The sequence below is a fragment of the Leopardus geoffroyi genome, chromosome B4 (assembly GCF_018350155.1).
Source record: "Leopardus geoffroyi isolate Oge1 chromosome B4, O.geoffroyi_Oge1_pat1.0, whole genome shotgun sequence".
In the NCBI taxonomy this organism is placed as follows: Eukaryota; Metazoa; Chordata; class Mammalia; order Carnivora; family Felidae; genus Leopardus; species Leopardus geoffroyi.
The window spans coordinates 11,134,093-11,150,662 of record NC_059341.1 but is presented as its reverse complement, the minus strand read 5'-3'; the positions used below and the strand labels follow the sequence as shown (position 1 = coordinate 11,150,662).

Sequence of the window (16,570 nt, the reverse complement as noted above, 5' to 3'; positions counted from 1 at the left end):
AAATTAAATACTAAGGAATAAGAATTTGTTGGGTAAGGTTAAGCTTTGGAGGGTCACAAACCATTGTAAAACTCTAAAAATTTTTCCACTTTCAGATACCGGTTTTTAATCCCCAACGGGTGACATTACCTCATTACGAACATATGACTTAAAGTTTAAATTACAAAAGTAATTAAGAGAGTTCCAATTACCATTTTTGGACAGCTAAAAAGTAAAAATGTTTATTTTCATATAAAACAAATACCTACATCTTTGGCTGAGGAACCAGACACCTCTATCCACGTCTTAGAAAAGAATGCACATGATCCCAACATGAAGATGATGTAAACAACCACATGGACAGGATCCTCAAATATGGCGCCCATGGACTCGGGAGGAGAAAGATAGTAACAAAGGCCTCCCACTGGGTAAGAACGAGCAGGTCCTCCCCCACTGACGTCCTACAGGACAAGAACAATAAGGGCAAATGGTCAACCCAACTGGTCAAGATACATTTTCATGACTTTTCAAACTCCTCAACAATTATGACAATGTTGTAAGCTCAAAGCACCTACAGCTAATGATCCCATGTAACTTGAAGATTTACTTCTGTGTCTGATATTTTCACTCCTTCAAAATTATATAGTGAGCATCTTTTACATAAAAGACGCTGTGAATGTATTATTAACAGAAGAGTGATCTTCTAAAAACCAACATTATAATACATCTACAAAAAAAATCCTCCTTCTCTTCCTAAAATGGTTCCATTTACAGGCAACCTCTGATTACATTTAGAATCTGAAACTTTCTGCAGTATACAAGACCATGCAACATATTCTTTCACTTCATAGCATTCCATGAAGAATACAATTAACTGAAATACTGACAGACAATAAACAACTCGCTGCCTAAACTTTATATGTTTTGCATATTTTAAGAAATAGTCTTTTAGTAAATATTTGTGAGGGTAATTTAAGAATTTTTATAGTAACGGAACTAGGTACAGCGTATGTTCTGGGGTATATGGGGTAGAAAGCAATTTCTGGCCACAATGATTAAAATGTCTGCTTCCTGGGGCGCCTGGGTGGCGCAGTCGGTTAAGCGTCCGACTTCAGCCAGGTCACGATCTCACGGTCTGTGAGTTCGAGCCCCGCGTCAGGCTCTGGGCTGATGGCTCAGAGCCTGGAGCCTGTTTCCGATTCTGTGTCTCCCTCTCTCTCTGCCCCTCCCCCGTTCATGCTCTGTCTCTCTCTGTCCCAAAAATAAATAAACGTTGAAAATGTCTGCTTCCTGAATATACGTTTCAAAATGATTTCTTTACTGTGCTTCTAGAATCACTAATCCCCAATCAAAAGCACTGTTTACAGACAAATTCAATTTCCCAGTAATTATCTCATTAAAAAGAATCTTCGTTAGACCACAACACAGTCTATATACAACCACTCAATGCATTTATTGCTATGAAATTACCATAGTCATAATTATTGCTGGACTATTAGCATACAAGGGGAGGGACCACATCTTCCCTCATCACAGGTAATCACATTTCTGTTACATGAATGGAAAAAGAGTACTATAGATAAAGAGAATCCTATTTCCTTCAACCAACACTCAAGAGTTGCTGTCTTGCCCTGTTAAACTTTAAATTTAAAAAAAAAAAATGAGGGGCGCCTGGGTGGCTCAGTCGGTTAAGCGTCCGGCTTCGGCTCAGGGCATGATCTCGCAGTTCGTGAGTTCAAGCCCCGCATCAGGCTCTGTGCTGACAGCTCGGAGCCTGGAGCCTGTTTCAGATTCTGTGTCTCCCTCTCTCTCTCTGACCCTCCCCCGTTCATGCTCTGTCTAAAAAATAAATAAACGTTAAAAAAAAAAAATTTTTTTAAATAAAAAAAAAAAATGACCATTAGAAGCAGAAAGATATGTCACTATAACTTACAATGGAAAAGCTAGCATATTAAGATAAATGCGTAGAATGAGCACATTTCAGAAATAAGGTAGTTGGTGAAATACTAATTCCACAGTTACATGTTCTGTAAAAGAATAAAGGCTCAGAGTCTCCTTCAATTCTATAGTTGTAAGGGGGAAAAGTACTCCATGGTCATATGACAGAATTTAAATCACTCAAAATTCAATCCAACAAGAACTCGCACTCCAGTAACAACGACATGGCTGGGCCTCTTTAGAAAAAGCTATGCTGACAGGATCTAAAATGGGAAGTCAGAGAGTGCTGGATTCTATTTCTAGTAACTCTGTTCTCTCCTCAGGCCAATAATCACATGCCTATCTCCAGCCCAGCTCATCACAACTAGTTTATTGCCACTCAGGCCATGAAAAATGGGGGTGAAACAGGAGATCTCAGTACCCCACATACAGTCAGCAAATAGCTTCCTTGAAAAACATTCTAGATAACAGCAGAGTAAGTTAACAAAACAGAAAACCGCTTTCATGAGAGCAGCTGTTTTTTTAACCTTGAGGTCCCTCCAGGGAGATATGAAAATACTTCCTAGACAGTAAATTAACACAAAGAACCTGGCCAATCTTAGTTTTGCAACACTCATCACTCCTTCCAAATAAATGACAAATTCTGCTACAGGTCAGTGAATGTGAAAATGCTGCAGCAACTGTTTCAATTTTGGCTCATCTCTTTCCACTAAAAATACAACCATGAAATGCAAATTACAATAAATTTAAATGCTTAGAATAAATAAGAAAATACTCACAGCCCACTGTCCTAGTAAATTTACCAAAAAGTTGCCACTAAATCGAACAGACAGCATCTGGGAAATAACATACAGGTTTGACACTAAGGCCGACTGGAGAATAATGGGAATGTTCGAGGTGTAGAAGAGCTTGATGGGATAGCTACTGTACTGTCCTCGATACCGGGCCGACTTGATGGGCAAGTCAACACGAAATCCCTAAAAAATGAAAGGAAGAGGAAGTAAGAGGAACTGTACACATCAAATAAAGAACATACAGACGGCAGACGGGACCACCACAGTGGGGAGTATGAAAAGGCCATGCTAACGTTTTCCCTTCCACAGGGCACACAGAAACGGAAATCCTGTTCTAGGCGGCAACCACAAACATTTTGCACCTTGGAGTCCAAGAACAGAATCATGTGCTTGACTAGATTCTGCAACACTGACTTGTTAGATACTAACATTTCAAACCGCATGCTTTTCTTTAAAAGCTAAATAAAAGTCCACATCCCACGTATTTCAGTGAAGAAAGCAGACTTACCTGAAAATATATGACAACGGCAAATACAAAAACTGTAGCAATGAGGTTCATGAGGTTGGGTAAGTTCTGCCGGTAGAAAGCCTCCCTCAGAGCTCGGACTTTGTCTGTCCTGGTGGCCAGTAAATGAAAGAGAGCTATGACTGCACCCTCAAACTCCGTACCTGATAAATGAAGATAGAAATTGACTGTAGACTCGTTACCCAAAGTTGTCCCAGAAGCAAACAAATAACCTTGAAACTCCAGTACATGGCAGAAAATAGGAGTCAAAATAATTCACCAATGTTTACTCTTTAACACAGCCATGTGTGGGGCTTCTAAAAATAGCAACATCGTTGAGGCAAATGTATCTTTTTTAGCACAAATCTCAAGTTTTCTCAAGAGACTGTTCCTCATGAAAACAGCCAAAGTAGAATAAACCTAAGCAAATATTTAGGTCATAATGATTTGCCTCTCCTTTACTTTAGGGAAGGGAAGGGGACTATTTTTAGGTGGGGCTAGGGGGAAGCAGCAGCAAAGCAGAGTAAAGATGTAAGAATCAAAAGGTATGTGTTACTCTATCGTGCTTGCTTTTAAATTTGTTTTACCAAGAATATTAACAAACCATCATTGCTATTTTCCTAAGGCTGGGATCAGTTTAGATGTTAACCACTATGAACCGTGGATGGCATCTGAGAGAAATGGAAATGGGGAAAAGGAAAGACAGAACGAATTACTTCAAAATTTAGTTGCTATTACAAAGCCAAGTAGAATAGCAGCAAAAGTATTAGTGCTCCCTCATACAATATGTAATAGTTTTTTCATTTGAAAAATCTTAATCCACTACCTTTTTGTCCCCCTGGGAATGCGGAAATTAGTCAAATCAATGACTTCTGCAGCAATGACTTAGGCAAAAAACATTTTTGAAAAGCTGTTTGCAATCACTGAAATTTTCAATGAGCAGAGGCTAAAATTTAGTTATTGTTCTTTCTGAAGTAGTATTTCATACTCCACAAATCTCTGCTGCTTAACTCTTGAGCAATCAGCATCAGTGGTCCCCTGGGAGGGCAAACCAGGATGTCTACAGGCATGTCCTGCTCCGAGACAGGTTACTTTCCAGCACACATCCAGCAAAACTCGTGCAGTCGCAGACACTGTGCAATGTACCTCTGCCAGTGTTAATAGTAGTGGGACTAAAGGCCTTCCAGACAATGGTTTCACAGATGTTGGTGGCAATAAAGAGGGAAATACCAGACCCCAAGCCGTAACCCTTCTGTAGCAGCTCATCTAACAGCAGCACAATCAAACCAGCAACAAACAACTGTGGGGAAAGAAATGCAAGTAAGCTGAAGCAAGAATCAACTCAAGAAAGGGGAAGATGAACACCATTGACTACTTTCAAAGTACCGGCATTTGTAAATTTAAAACCTAACTGTTGCAGTATCACTGTTACTACTCTGCATCTTTTTAACCCCTCTTTAGTTCAGACAGAAGTCAGTTCTGCCAATCAGAGGGGTGGAAATATCGTTACATTGTAAAGCAGACATTTCAACCTTTAAAGCATATTTATAAACCATCTGAATAGTTTCTCTTACAATGTTTACATAAGGCCTATTGAAAAGCACACTGGAACAAAAATGTTCAAGTTGTTGAATTTAGGACAGCAAGAAACTGAAAACATTCCAAGTAAGTGAAAGACCAAATGAAATAAGGTATAGTAATGAGGTGCAATTGTATACTGCCATTAAAGAAGTACGTGCACTACGTTGACACCTTTTTAAAGCTACTGTATGTAATACTTTATAGATTATGTTATACATACAGTTGACCCTTGAACAACGTGGGTATGAACTACAAAGGACCATGTATACACAGGTTTGTGTTTTTTTTTTTTATAAATACACTGCAGCACTATAAATGCATTCTCTTCCTTACGATTTTCTCAGTAACATTTTTTCTCTAGCTTACTTTATTGTCAGCACCCCAGCCCCTGTCCTGTTCAAGGATCAACTCTAATACATATAGAGTAAGTCAAAAAGAGCACAAATTAATATGCACAGATTATAACTGTAAAAAATGCATTCTATACATACAATGGCAAAGACTGAATGTAAATGTGAAGACAAGGATTTGCCAGGTTCTTAAGCTCCTCATTTTTTAAAAAATAAAAGCATACTAACTTTAGTTTATGTGAAACTGAAAATTCTTAACGTTCCTCTTGGAGAAGACATTTCTGTAAAAGCATGCATCAATTAAAAATAATCCAAAGCCTTGCAAGTGACCTCCGCAGTCATGACGCCTTCCCTGAACTTCAGTAACCTGATCAAGAGGGGAAGAAAAAAATGCTTCTATGCCCCCAACCTCACACCTGTCCCCATTTTAAAAACACCATCCTACATAAGTGAGGAAATGCCACTTCCACTCTTCCCAGCTCTGAAGCCTCCCACCCGAGTATTTACTCAGTTTACCCAACATCCCTGGTTAGGAGAGAGAGCAAACAACTACCATACACATACACCATTTTAAGCATGCTTACCTTCTGCAGGGTTTTTTTTCCTTAACTGTCATTTCAGTCCTTGGACACAGCCTACATTGTCTATTTACAGTCTTTTAGTTTGCCTTTCAAAGGACCGGAAAAAGGTACAATTCTTCAAACTTCTAAGAGAGCTCATGAATCCTTTACTGTTTGAAAACCAAGTTTACCACTTTGACAAGATAAAAGAGAAGTTAGGACTTACTACTGACCTTTTAGTTTGACCACAATTATGTAATAAGTAAATAAATACTCGCAATCAGAAACCCAATCCAATGCAGGAAATAAGAGCTGTCCACAATGTATCAGCCCACCAAAAAGTCTCAGCATGGCTTCTGATTAAATGACCTGTCCAGAGTCACTGTCACTCTGAAACACCTTTAATTCTCCAAACCCACTGTTCAGACCAATGACCATCAGACTACAGAGTGATTCCACACGTATCCTGTGAAAATCAAACTCTTATTTTTCTAACTGGAGAAAGGAATTCTAGAGAATCCTAAATGAGAGACAGTTTCTATAATCAAAGGAGTAAGATAAAGATCGTAAAAAGTATAAGTATGCCTCTGAGGGTGATGAGAAACCAGGAAGTTACAGCACCTCACTGACTAGAACAGTGACAGAAAGTGAGCGCTACGTGCATGCTCTCGCAGAATGCACCATATGTGTAAGTCTCTACAGTAGACTTTACAAATAAAGTAGACTTTAAAAATAACTCTACATTTCAACTCTGCTCATGCATGTGCACATGCACGCACACAGGCACACACATTTAGTGTGATGAAACACTTCCCTTTCGTATGTGCCATGCACACTGACAGTTTCTATTCTTTTATTTTAACCGAGAGCCACTACTTAGATTTCAAAACTCACTAGTTAAAAGACATGACCGTGAATGAAATAAGAATAATTAAGGTGAGAAACACCTTACACAACTGCATGCAAACGGTTTTCAAAATCTGCTTCTAGGTGAACCACACTGCTCCAGTCATATCTCCTCAGCATATCCACACATTTGCAATGCTAGCAATGCCTTAAAAGACGCACTACCATCTATGATCAAACAAGACAAATTTCTCTCTACATTAACACTGGAAGACTCAATCTCAGAATTTATGTTAAAAAAAGTACATATTCATGTATTCACTCCTGGAATATTACTATTCCTTGACTTCTGATACTGGAAAAAAACTAAAATAGCTTAACTCCATTTTATCTCAAATTCAAATTCATAATGACTCCACAGAAGTTACTTCAATCTAGAACTGGTCAGATGAGGTTAAGAATCCTAGGGTGCTAAGTATCCTAGGGTGCTTGGGTGGCTCAGTCAGTTAAGCATCCCACTTCAGCTCAGGTCATGATCTCGCAGTTCCTGGGTTCGAGCCCTACATCAGGCTCTGTGCTGACAGCTCAAAGCCTGGAGCCTGCTTCAGATTCTGTGTCTCACTCTCTTTCCGCCCCTCCCCAACTTGTGCTCTGCTCTCAAAAATAAACAGAAACATTTTTTTAAAAATTTTTAAGGGGCGCCTGGGTGGCTCAGTCGGTTAAGCGTCGACTTCAGCTCAGGTCACGATCTCGCGGTCTGTGAGTTCGAGCCCCATGTCGGGCTCTGGGCTGACGGCTCAGAGCCTGGATCCTGCTTCCGATGACCTCTCTGCCCCTCCCCCGTTCATGCTCTGTCTCTCTCTGTCTCAAAAATAAATAAACGTTAAAAAAAAAATTTTTTTTTTAAATTTTTTAAGAATCTATAAATAGGGGCACCTGGGTGGTTCAGTTCGTTAGGCAATCGACTTTGGCTCAGGTCATGATCTCGCAATTTGTGAGTTTGAGCCCTGCGTCGGGCTCTGTACTGACAGCTCAGAGCCTGGAGCCTGCTTCAGAGTCTGTGTCTCCCCCTCTCTCTACCCCTTCCCTGCTCATGCTCTGTGTCTCTCTGTCTCTCAATAATAAACGTTTAAAAAAATTTAAAAAAAAAAGAATCTAAGAATAGCTTTACTAAAATACTAGAAAAATTTTTACTGGAGCATAATGTTCTAAGAGTTAGGTACCAATTCTGACTGTCATGTAAAAATCAGGGTTATTCTCAACTATGGATTGCATAAAGCAAAGGCCATAAAGAAACGGAAGATGGCAACGAGTGATGTATCAGTATTCTCAACAATGCCAAAAGCATGTGAAGAGATCCTGAGCACTGACAACAAAATCACTTTTGAGAGGATCTTCTCTCCCAAGCCATTCTAACTCTTCTGCCTCTAATTCTCAAAGGTTATAAATTTGCCAACCAAGTGTTTTTAAAACGGAGAAATAATGATAACATCATTCTAAAAAATTCTACCTTATACCAAATGAGAGCTCACTAGGGCTCAGAAACCTACCAAAGACACTGATAGTCCATTAAAATTTCCTCCCCTGGTCAAAAGACAAGATATTTCCATCTAGTGAGAAGACCCCTCCCTGTTGTTAATGATGCCAATAAATATACTTAAACAATCTAATTCTCCTTGTTCTCAATCAGACTTACTAAACGATCTTATTTTGATTTGCTTCTATGTAACGTTTCTCATTAAAAAATAATGGTCAACCATGCCAGTCTGAAATGATCCTCTTTCTCAATGTATGTATTAATAAGTTGGTATTTTAGTTTTATTTACTTCTAACCTTGATCCTTTGGCCATTAAAAAATGTTCCTAGGCATGCCTGCGTGGTTCAGTTGGTTAAGCATCCAACTTCAGCTCAGGTCATGATTTCACAGTTTATGAGTTTGATCCCTGCATCAGGCTCTCTGTTGTCAGCACAGAGCCCACCTCGGATCTTCTGTCCTCCTCTCTCTCTCTGCCCTTCCCCCACTGGTTCTCTCAATCTCTCGCTCTCAAAATAAATAAACTAAAAAAAAAAAAAAAGAAAAGAAAAAATAAAGAAAACAGAGGGAAGGCAAATGGTGTCCCTTAAAAAAAAATGTTCCTAATGAATACTAATTCCATAGAGAGAGCAAGAAGAGGCATTTTCAAAATAATCAAGACTCCAAATGCTATTTTTAGCTTCTCAAACTTCTTTTCAAAATCCCGTAATTATTCTAGAAAAGTACCATCCATTCGTGAGTAGCTTATCTAAGTGATTTTTAAGGACTGCACATTAGAGAAATATCTTCTAAATTTGACACACTTTAAGATATTTAGAAGGAAAATTATGTTGGCCTTTAAAAATTCAATTCCAAAAAATAAAAAATAAAAATAAAAATAAAAATTCAGTACCAAAGGGTTTATTTTAAAAATCCAGGGAATATATATATGTGGGCTCATGTATTTTACTGTTGAGATGTTATTTGTAATGCCATTATTCTGTGTACCACTAAGAGAAAAAAATACTGTCAATTAAATTATGACACAATAGCTTATCAAAATTTTTATTTTCTACTTATAAGAAAAGTTACTTTACACCTAACCACAGATTTTATCATCTAGCTTGCTCTGTGCCTTTGTGCCCATAGTGACTGTTCCATAATAAATCATAGGCTTTTGAAGACATTTTATTTTTTATTTTTTATTTTTTATTTTTTTTTTTTTTCAACGTTTATTTTATTTTTGGGACAGAGAGACACAGAGCATGAACGGGGGAGGGGCAGAGAGAGAGGGAGACACAGAATCGGAAACAGGCTCCAGGCTCTGAGCCATCAGCCCAGAGCCCGACGCGGGGCTCGAACTCACAGACCGCGAGATCGTGACCTGGCTGAAGTCGGACGCTTAACCGACTGCGCCACCCAGGCGCCCCTGAAGACATTTTAAACAGCAACTAAACTCACAAACATGTTACATCAACGATGCACGCAACTGATGTAACGACCATGTGAACAGCCCCAACCAGAGGACGCACACACGCAGGCGATGATTACCATCACCACTGTTGCCTGCCTGACAGCAACCATGAGGTACCATCAGCTCTGAGAAAACATCCTGGCTTCAGAGACATCAGAAAGTAAAAAATGTGCATCCAAGAAACAGTGAAATACAGTTGATCCGTAATTCTTTATCCAATGCAGCTATGAGGCTCTCATAATAAATTTTAGTTTTTACATCAATACAATTTACATGGGTCCCTTCAGTAATCAAAATCTTATAATTAGATAATACAAAAGTAAGAAAATTAATGTTCAGTCATCTAAAGAACTGCTAGAAAAGAAAAAAGAAATCAAACTGCTTTGTTATCTGCAAATGAAAAATTGGCTTTCTTACCTGAATAATGATAAGGAGACAGATGCCAGCACCCATTTCAGCAGGGTCCCCATACATGCCCGTCATGACATACACAATGGCTTGCCCAATGGTAATGATCATACCAAATACTGATGAAAATTGGGGGGAAAGGAGTACATGCTTACAACCAAAGACAAAAAAAGACTAGAAAAATATCTTTACCACAAAATTCTCAAATTTGGTAAAGACTCTAATTGCATTAATAGCTCACGTTTCTGGGCTCCATTGAACAGAGCTCTGTCTTTGGGTGTGTCTCCAACTTCAATGATTTTGGCTCCAGCCAGCAGCTGCATAATCAAACCAGATGTTACAATCGGGGAGATACCCAATTCCATTAAAGTTCCTGCAAAGGAGAAAGAAGGAAGCAAATAATCTTTACTATACTCAATGCAGATTAATTTAAAAGTGATGCAGTCCTTAATTATGTCTATTGAAATACACGCTCAAATGTTAACAAGCAGATTTTCATCCTTTAAACATTAACTGCCAAAAAAAAAAAACAAAAAAACCCTCTCATTTATTAACACAACCTTGCAACAACTGACTGAAATAAAATTACTATACCATAAAAATGTAAATTTCTGTAAAGTCTAAACTTAAAATGTGAAAGAAATCTTGGAAGATTTATTTTTTATTTTATTTATTTATTTATTTTTTAAACGTTTATTCATCTTTGAGAGACAGAGACAGACAGAACATGAGCAGGGAAGGGGCGGAGAGAGGGAGACACAGAATCCGAAGCAGGCTCCAGGCTACAAGCTGTCAGCACAGAGCCCGACACGGGGCACGAACTCACAAACTATGAGATCATGACCTGAGCCGAAGTCAGATGCTCAACTGACTAAGCCACCCAGGCGCCCCTCAAACCATTATTTTTAAAACTTACAATGAACGTTTTACTTTAATGCAAAATAAGAAGTTACATACCAAGCCTGAAAATTAAATACCAAATTAATAAAAAATGATATTTAAGAATATTTGTGACTCTGGGACACCTGGGTGGCTCAGTCATTTAAGTGACTGACTCTGGATTTTGGCTCAGGTCATGATCTCATGGTTGGTGAGTTCAACCCCCCATGTGGGGCTCAGTAGCACAGAGCCAGCTGGAGATTCTTTCTTCCTGTCTCTGCCCCTCCCCCACACGAACATGTGCACATGTGCACTCTTTCTCTCTTAAAATAAATAAACTTTAAAAAAAAAAAAAAAAAGGCTAGGGTACCTGGGTGGCTCAGTCGGCTGAGGGTCCGACTTTGGCTCAGGTCAGATCTCACAGTTCATGAGTTCAAGCCCCATGTCAGGCTCTGTGCTGACAGCTCAGAGCCTGGAGCCTGCTATGGGTTCTGTGTCTCCCTCTCTCTCTCTCTGACCTAGCCCCCAAGTCATGCTCTCTCTGTCTGTCCCTCCCTTCCTCCCTCCCCCTCTCTGTCTCAAAAATAAATACACATTAAAAAAAAGAATAATAAAAATTACAAAACTTAAAAAAAAAGTATTTGTGACTCTTCTAATTCAAAATCTAAAATTACATAAAGTGTCGTGTAAATCAATGTTGTAGAATATTTAGTGGCATGAAAAATGTTCGTGACCTACTGGGTAGCAAAAAAACATCTGGAAAATAGTATTACAGTTTGGTTTCAGTTAATACTTAAGTGGAAAAATAGTTTCCTGATATGGTTGCTAAGATATGATTATTTTTACCCAGTGAGATTATAGATAATTTTTATCTCCTTCTTCTTACCTCTCTTGATTTTTTTTCAGTTTTTCTTTACAGAAAACACATTTTGTACTTACAGTGAAAAATAAGAAAACCAAATACGCCCAGTGTGTAAGGTAACATGTAGAACTAAATAATTCTACAGCACCAAGAATAGGTTTCCACTGGTTGTTTTGTTTAAATCCTGGCTTTTATAAATCCTCAAAAGGTACCCTTAATATGAGAAAAGATCCCATTCTAGAAAGATTCTTTATGTCTTCTCAAATACTTCTTCAACAGTAAAAGGTAACAACATTCCCTGCTGTTAAAACCACTAGGTAGAGAAATAGGTAGGAAGGTAAACATTTTTTTTTAAGTCAAATCACAAAAATCTGTAACTGTCAAAAGGATGCAGTCCAAAATAAATCCAGGCAAACTTTGATGACAATTTCACACAGGAAATATTGCACCTCAAATCAGTAGGGAAAAGGACAAATGGACCTTACCAAGTGACTGGCCATCTATAAAAAATCATGCCTGCATTTCTCACCTCATGACTTATTTCAAAATAAAGGCCTGATGTATAGAAAATGTAACCATAAGAGACAAATAACAAAAAGACTAGAAGTGAGTATACTTGTCATCTTGGAAAGGAAAAAGCTTTCCTAAGCCTGACAAAAAAAACCTAGAACCCACAATAAAAAAAATCAGACCCCCTGGTTAGATATAGCCATGAAAAATCCATGTGGCAAAACAATGCGTAAAAGTTGAAAGAAAAAAAAAAAAGCAGAAAAGTTAAAAGAAAAATATTCAAACACAAATGACAAAGAGTTCTTATCTCCAATATGCAAAGGGTTCTTACAAATCAATTAAAAAGGAACAAGCCAACAGAAAAAAACTTTAAAAGGACAAAGAGAAACACAGTATGGCTGCTCCCAACGATGCTCTTTCTCAGGAAATATTGACAGTACAGGAGGGACCCCAGCACCCACATCTCAACTACATAACCCTGAAACTCTAACCAAAGCTGACAGAGCATGGTATAAATCCTGGAGTTTGGAATTTTGAGCTACGAACCAAAGAACCAGGAATCTGGGGCGCTAATTCCCCAAAAAAAGGTTCTCAGTCTCTGCTGCTGAGTCTCTCTCCCCGGCCAGCCTTAGTTCTTTTACCTCCTCTGTGGATTCCAAAAAATAAAACAGTTATCCTTCTAATAAATTCCATTTTTGTGTTTGAACTAGTAAATTTTCTCTTACTTTAAACAAGTCCACTCAGAAAAAATTCAAATCTTCAATAAAAATATAAAATGATGTTCAAGGTCACCAATACATAAAGAAATACAAATTACATAAAAGATGCCAATTTTTACATGTCCAACTTCCAAAGACTAAAGGACTAAATAATATCCACTGTTGGAAGAAAAATGTCATTCTCATATACAACTGCTGAGTGCACAAAATACAAATCGTTTGGAAGATAATTTAGCACTATCTATCAAAAATGTAGGTGTATATATCTTGCAAACAAACTCCTAGAAATCAATTGTATTAAAAAATTACAGGACAGAGCCTAACAGTGATTGTGTCAAGGTAACACCGGTTATGATACAAAATCGGGGAAAACACTAAATGTGAGACTCAAGAGGACCCTAGTGGCCTGGAATCACACTTGAAACACTCCTCCATTTGTCTACAAAGCCATTTATAATCTGGCTCTTGGACTCATCTGCAACCACATTACTCCTTTCCTTATTTTCTTCCAGCCACAGTGACTCCTCATCGTTCCTTGAACACATTAAACACACCCCCATCTCAGGGCCTTGGCACACGCTATTCCCTAGAATGTTCCTTCCCCAGATCTTCACATGGCCTTCCATATCATGTCCTGTAGGTCTCTGCTCAAATGTCTCTCCCCTCACCCAAAATACACTTCATGTAGAAGCTACATCCCCAAACAGCGTACTATAAACTCCATGACAACAGGGACATTGTCGTGACCACATCTCTAATCTCGGCACCTGGCACAAAGTTTGGCACACAGTTAAGAACTCAATAAATATCTGAATAATTTGAAAAAATCATGGCATATCCATCTAATGGAATGGTATATGGCCATTAAATGAAATACCTCATCCAAAATATTAAGTCAACACGCTAAAGTAATAGAATAGTGACATAGTTTATCTTATTTTTAGCTTAAAAGAAAAAGTACAGTTGGCCCTTGAACAATGTAGGGGTTAGAGACACTGACGCCCCACACAGTCAAAAATCCACATATAACTTCTGACTGCCCAAAAACTTAATAGCCTACTGTTGACTGGAAGCCTTATCAATAACATCAACAGTCATTAAAACATATTTTATATGTATCATATACTGTGTTTTTACAATTAAATAAGCTAGAGAAAAGAAAATGTTATGAAGACTGTCATAAGGAACAGAAAACAAATTTACAGCACTGCACTGTATTTACCAAAAAAAATCCATGTAGAAGTAGACCCACATGTTTCAAACCCATGTTGTTCAAGGGTTAACTAAATATAAATTTACATATGTGAGTGTATATGCAGAGAAAAGGTCTGGATAGATATTCACCAATCCATTACCTTCCCAGGAGTTAACCTTGACATGCGAGACTTTCATTTTCAGCTTTATATAAAACCATATTCAAATTTTGGGGCGCCTGGATGGCTTGGTGGAACATCTGACTTTGGCTCAGGTCATCATCTCACGGTTCATGGGTTCGAGCCCCACATCAGGCTTTGCGCTGACAGAGTGGAGCCTGCTTCTGCTTCTCTGTCTCCCTCTCTCTCTGCCCCTCCCCCGCTTATATAACGTTTAAAAAAAATAAACGTTTAAAAAAAATTTTTTTAACTATACAAATTCTGATGCATTTTAAAATAATTAACCAATATTACTATTTTAATCTAAAAAAATTACCAACAAAACCCTTCATAATCCAGCCCCTACCTATCTCTTTAGCCACTGCCTTACACACACGTGCTGTTAGCTCAGGCTTCCCTCTCCCATGAATCCACACACTAAGTTCCAATTCAAATGCCATTCCAGCACTGTCTGCTCTCTGACACTGCAGATCAGGGTCATTGAGTCCCACACAAAACCCAAGGGCAGACTTTGGAGGGTCTGTGAATCTCCTGAGATTTTATGCAAAACATGTGTGTGTGAGTGTATACGAATTTTTCTCAGGAGAGTATACTTAAATTTAATTAGATTCTCAAAGGAAACATGACCCATAAAAGGATGGAGAACCAAAGCTCCAGCTGGCGCTATCCCTCTGTTCTCCGTTGTACATCTACACTCCATACACACTTCTATTATTACAATACATGGAGTTTTGTAAGTATTTATGTGTTGGTCTCTTCTCTTTCTCTTAGGCAACGAGTTTCTTTTACCATATGCTCCCCACCCCTGTAGACAACAAAATAGTTGTTTCCACATTGTCCCATCTATCTGATGTCGGTACTAACGAGCATGGAGGCAAAAGCAGAAGTCCATACCTCTGTTGGATGCAAGAATAACTCTCATCCAGTAGAAAGGATCTGCAGAATCTGATGACATGATTCCAAACAGTGGTATCTATAATATTACATAAAACAGTTTCTAAAAATGAATTATGTCAATTAAGTTGGAACTTAATTCATAGTTCAATTACTTAATATTTGCAATACTTAAAAAAATAGTATTACTTCCCATGTTCTGTAACAAAACAAGTGTACCTAAAGGCAAAGTTTTTTTAACAAAAATAAAAAAAACAGAAATCACTACTTATAGCAATCTACTAGTAAAAATACCTAGCAGGATGAAGATTTGTTGCAAAACAACGTAAATGCACTTAACACTACTCAACTGTACACTTAAAAAAGTTAAGACGGTGGGGGCGCTTGGGTGGCTCAGTCGGCTAAACGTCCAACTTCAGCTCAGGTCATGATCTTGTGGTTCACAAGTTCGAGACCCACCATCAGGCTCTGGGCTGTCAGGGCAGAGCCCACTCCGGATCCTCTGTCCCCTTCTCTCTGCCCCTCCCCTGCTCGCGCGCTGTCTCAAGAGTAAATAAAGCATTCAAGAAAATAGTTAATGGGGCGCCTGGGTGGCGCAGTCGGTTAAGCGTCCAACTTCAGCCAGGTCACGATCTCACGGTCCGTGAGTTCGAGCCCCGCGTCAGGCTCTGGGCTGATGGCTCAGAGCCTGGAGCCTGTTTCCGATTCTGTGTCTCCCTCTCTCTCTGCCCCTCCCCCGTTCATGCTCTGTCTCTCTCTGTCCCAAAAATAAATAAACGTTGAAAAAAAAAATTAAAAAAAAAAAAAAAAAGAAAATAGTTAAGACGGTAAATTTTATGTTATGTGTGTTTTACAATTAAAAAAAAAATATACCCCTACCAGAGCACCTGGGTGGCTCACTCAGTTAAGCGTCCAACTCTTGATTTCAGCTCAGGTCATGATCTCACAGTAGTGAGATCAAGCCCCACATCGGGCTCTGTGATGACAGCACAGAGCCTGCTTGGGATTCTCTCTCTGCCCCTCTTCTGCTCATTTTCTCTCTCTCTCTCTGTCTCTCTCTCTCTCAAAATAAATAAAGAAACATTTCCGGGCACATGGGTGGCTCAGTCATGATCCTGAGCTTCGGCTCAGGTCACGATCTCGTGGTTCGTGAGTTTGAGCCCCGCACTGGGCTCTGTGCTGACAGCATGGAGCCTGGAGCCTGCTTCAGATTCTTTGTCTCCCTCTCTCTCTGGCCCTTCCCCTCTCCCTCTCTGTCTCTCTCTCAAAAATAAATAAACATTAAAAAATTTTTTAATAATAAACATTTAAAAAAAATACCACAACCTATAAATTATAGGATATATCTACCTAGTCATAAAATAATTTTTGCTAAGCTATGGGTA

At 38.7% G+C, this 16,570-nt stretch overlaps 1 protein-coding gene and 1 long non-coding RNA gene across 3 annotated transcripts in view; both read right to left on the bottom strand.

Annotated features, from left to right (window-relative positions):
- SEC61A2 (SEC61 translocon subunit alpha 2) overlaps positions 1–16,570 on the bottom strand; it is a 35,780-nt gene that overhangs the window by 10,954 nt on the left and 8,256 nt on the right. The window contains exons 4-10 of one of the 2 annotated variants that reach the window (XM_045464574.1): positions 15,186–15,264; positions 10,190–10,321; positions 9,958–10,067; positions 4,363–4,516; positions 3,220–3,380; positions 2,697–2,894; positions 249–440 (exon numbers count right to left, since the gene is read on the bottom strand). In XM_045464574.1, the coding sequence (XP_045320530.1) occupies positions 249–440; positions 2,697–2,894; positions 3,220–3,380; positions 4,363–4,516; positions 9,958–10,067; positions 10,190–10,321; positions 15,186–15,264 (1,026 nt within the window). The remainder of the gene's footprint in view (positions 1–248; positions 441–2,696; positions 2,895–3,219; positions 3,381–4,362; positions 4,517–9,957; positions 10,068–10,189; positions 10,322–15,185; positions 15,265–16,570) is intronic. The other variant, XM_045464575.1, reaches the window with a different exon arrangement.
- On the bottom strand, positions 5,385–7,122 carry LOC123590928. Its single transcript, XR_006709035.1, has 2 exons — positions 5,732–7,122; positions 5,385–5,514 (listed from the first exon to the last, which is right to left on the bottom strand). It is a non-coding gene; the product is annotated as an uncharacterized LOC123590928 (long non-coding RNA).